This window comes from Entamoeba nuttalli (assembly GCF_000257125.1).
Source record: "Entamoeba nuttalli P19 unplaced genomic scaffold asmbl_5602, whole genome shotgun sequence".
In the NCBI taxonomy this organism is placed as follows: domain Eukaryota; phylum Evosea; order Mastigamoebida; family Endamoebidae; genus Entamoeba; species Entamoeba nuttalli.
The window spans coordinates 1-4508 of NW_008577563.1; the positions used below are offsets into that span (position 1 = coordinate 1).

At 21.7% G+C, this 4508-nt stretch overlaps 1 protein-coding gene across 1 annotated transcript; it reads left to right on the forward strand.

The window, feature by feature from the left end:
* Nucleotides 1-2299: 2299 nt before the first annotated feature.
* ENU1_134280 (UBA/TS-N domain containing protein) lies at nt 2300-3763 on the forward strand (the record flags this gene model as incomplete). Its single annotated transcript, XM_008860144.1, has 3 exons — nt 2300-2922; nt 2986-3415; nt 3467-3763. 3 exons carry the CDS (start codon nt 2300-2302, stop codon nt 3761-3763), a joined length of 1350 nt encoding a protein of 449 aa, XP_008858366.1.
* Between the last annotated feature and the right edge of the window lie 745 nt (nt 3764-4508).

Below are 4508 nucleotides of genomic sequence, written 5' to 3' on the forward strand. Positions count from 1 at the left end.
CTTGTTTATTTTAAACTAGAAATTCTTTTAAATATAACCTGATATATTATTATAATTCATAGAATCTTTCAATTAAATAATAAGTAAAGAAAAAAAAGCAACAATTTAATTTAAAAAGGTTATACTTTACTATTTAAACGTCTTACTTCACATATTTAAAACGAAAAAATAAAATAATCAGTGTTTAAAATTGATATTAATTATTTCAATAAGAAATTAAAAAAAAAGAAAAAGTATTTAATATAATATTTGATTCAGATAAAGATGATGGAAATCAAAATACATCAATATTTGATCAAAGAATATGGAATAAAGAACATATAATAAGTTATTGAAGGTACAGAATGAAATGAAATTATGTATTGAATAAAGAACATATAATAATTATTATTGAAATGAAAGAAGGAAATAAATTTGGAGGATATGTTAATTAAAAATTGATAACAGTATTCATGGCATATAAATGATTCAAAATCATTTGTATTTTATGGATATATGATTCAAAATCATTTGTATTTTGTAGGATATATGATTCAAAATCATTTGTATTTTCATTAAAATTAAAGGAAAGAATTGAAGGAATGAAGAAATTTGATGACAAACAATATGCATTAAAATTATATAATAAATCACGGAATTAGTTGTTTATTTTCATTTGGATGTGGTGATATTACTGTTGGTAAAGAAAATAATAAAACAAAATCATATTGTGAACAATGTTCAAATAAATACTGAAACTAACTAGTTTGAAAAAAATAATAATATTTTCAGGTGAAATAAAAATGAAATGTTTTTTTAATAATATATTAATTATGAAAATGAAGATAATAAAGAGATAGGTATATTAATTTTGTTATTGTTGAGTTGGTGTTTCTATTCATTCACCAAACATATAATATATTAAATAATTCATTCATATATAAAATAATTACATATAAATATTCTAATGAATTCATAAGTATACTGTTATAAAGGAATAAACAATATATGATCATTATAATGTTAATTCTATACAACATCAATAGAATAAATGAGTCAATTATCTTTTAACACTTCATAAAAAGAGCTTTCAATTTTATTGGTAGAATGAATTAAATGATATTTTAAATTGAATTTAATGTTCACGAGTGAAATATAATTAATTTTAACATAAAAATCTAATAATGAAAGTGATATTTAATCTTGTTTACTTCACTTATTCTCAATATTTTGTCCATATTTCTACTTCATTGTGATTTAAAGAAATAATTAATTCATTGTCTGCTTCATTGAAAACAACAGTTCAAGTAAGTTGTTTAAATTTAGTAAGGCATTGAAGTAACTTAGTGTTAGGATTATGAATATTATAAATATTAATAAAGAAGTCATGAGTAAATGAAGCCATCAATAATTCATCATTACAACCAATATAAAAGAAAGTTCGCTAATTCAACCTTTATGGCTTTTAATTTCATTAATATATTTTCCATTCTCCATCAATATATTGATGGAATTTAATCGTATTATCACACCCCACTAACAGTTTTAATATTTTTATCATTACTAATAATATTGCTCTATTCACACCATCACGATGTGCGATAAACGAAATTGTTTTCCAAGTTATTGTTGGTCCAATACATTCAATAATACCAATTCATCTTTTAGTTGATCCAAAAACTAATTTAAGTCCTTCACTTTCATGGAATAAACAAATGGAATTAACTGTTTTGTATGGAATTAGTGAATATAAATTACATTGTACAAACCTGGAGTAGTTTCTCTCTAAATTAAAACTTTTTTGTCATAACTACATGAAGTCAATGCAAGACTATATCAAAGGTTCATTTAACTAACCAAACAGAACCAGTATGATTAAAACAATGAGAATTCACAAAACTTTGAAGAAGCTAAAAAAAGTAGTGATGAACTTTAAATTTCTCTTTTAAAAACAAACCAATTTAAAGTTAAAAGAGTATAAAGAGGAACAGAAGAAGTAATATCATATATTAAAATCTTATTATCTAAAGTATCACAAGTAAGGTTAATTCCATAATAATGAAATAAAGTGTATTACTAAGAAAGATGTAAATTTAATGATAACTAAATTATAAAAAAGTATACTACATTACTTAGTATCACTTGGTAAAACAAAAACTATTTATTGAGAAGTCTACAAATAAGTAATAAATGAAATATAAAAAGAAAGAGACTTTCAAACCATAAAAACTAAAAAAATTGATTTTAAGTTTAAAAAAAAAAAGAAAAGAAAAAAAAAAAGAAAATATAAAAGAAAACTAGTTAAAAATAAAAAGATAGAATGAGTATTGGATTTCCTATTATTGTTCAATATTTTAATGGTACTCAAAAAGAATTAAAAGAAGTTATTAATAAATATAGTCCAGACGTAGGAATTATTAAATTAACTCAACAAGGTCCAAATTCATTTAAAGTAATTGTTAATAATACCCAACAAGGAAGAACAATGATGAATTTTAATAATTTTATTTATAATGGAAATCAAATGATTGTTACATTTGAAAGAGAGCCTTCAACAGAGGCACAACTATTACATTGTTTTGAAGTTATTAAATATTCATTTTGTGATGTTCAACAACGTCGATTAGATCTTTCAAATTTAATGGAAAAATTTAAACAATTAGGTTATTCTCCACAACAAACAATTAATCAAATTTTTACACAATGTATTCATTATTTTAAAGAAGAAATTCCAGACTTACTTGAACTTTCAATTGCGTCAAATCAAATAGGAGAAAATACAAAAATATTTAGTGAAATTTCTTATGGATTTCCATTACTTTCAAAAATTGATATTAGTAATAATAATCTCACTGCTTTATATCAAATTCAAGCATTAGAAAATTTACCTATTAGAGAAATGAATTTATTAAATAATCCATTACTTAAACCTACTATTATTCCGTTTGTTTTATTTAATTTTATTAAATAACAAAGTCTTTTAATAGTTATAATATCAACTTATAGTCAATTAACTATTTATTTCTCTTCATTAGAAATATTAAATGGTCAACAAATTAAACAACGTCTTTATCTTCCTTCTGTTAATTCTATTCCTTTACCTTCTAAATTTGATTCAATTTATCCTTCTAATCCAGAACATTTTAAACAAATATTTCAATTTATGAAAACTTATTTTCATTATCATGATACTGATGTTCAACAATTAGTTGCTGTTTATTCTCAACAATCTATTTTTGATATTGTTCTTGAAAAAGGAATTAAATTTCCTTCAACTACTTCAAGAAATTTAAAGTCAATTACAAATTCTAATGATATTTTAAAAAGTGTTTGTATTGGACAAAGAAAAATTGCTGAAAAAATATTAAATCTTGGTGGAACTACTCATAGAGCAACTTGTTTCTGTTATGATATTATTTCAATTAATTCTTTAGTCGTTTGTTTTTTTATTACTTCTAAAGAAATCAATTATTATTAATTTCATTAGAATATTAATGTAATGGGTGACGTTAAAATTGGTAATGATGTTTACCAATTTTGTAGAACTTTTGTTTTAATTCTTTCTCCAAATCCAATTATTTTAAATGACCACTTACATCTCTTTTCAAATACTTCAGTATTTACTACTGTTAAAACTTATTCATCTTATGTAAGATATATTAGTTCTCATTTCCCTGGACTTGACGAAGAATACTCTTTATTTACTTTGGAAAAGAATCAATGGAATGTCCCTCAAACTCAAAAAGAAATTTGCCAACATTTCAACATTAAATCTACTTTTTAATTCAAAATTAAAAATCATTAACCTATAAAAGATTTTTTTAGTTAATCCTCTCTTATTCTTTTTTTTATTTTATCAAATTTAGTTCTTATTTTCATTTTGTTTGATAGATTCTTGTTAGATTCCATTTTCTCTCTTATTCATATAAATTTTGACTTCTTTTTTAATACCTTTTATTGTTTTTATACTCCTGCTTTTTTATTAAATATCATAAAGAGAGAACTTTATTATTGACTGTTATTACATACTTTCTAAATGATAAAAATAACTAAAATATTCTGATGATTTAATGGAATAATATTTTAAATAAATAAAATCTACTGAATATTTAATTAAATAACGACTAGTAATGTTCGTTATTTAGTACTATGGAAATTAAAATTCTATTTGTCCAACACTAACTTAGAATATTACTCTTTTGTGAGTATTACTAAATTCATTAAATAACATATCAAGGTTCTGATCTAAAACAAATTAAATAAACTTAATAAAAAATAAAAATTGATAAATAATGTTGTAATGTAATTGGTGAATTTCATCATATTTTAACCAAAACTACCAACAAACATAGGAAAATAATAAATAATAAAAGAACAATGAATTTAAAGAAAGAATGATATTACTAAAGTAAACAAATAAGTATTGTGTCTATTAATAAGAATTATTATTTCATGTAATCTGTTATAAAGAATAAAATATCCTCTAAATATTTTCTATTAACAAAAAACAGTTAAATTCCCTTTTGTGT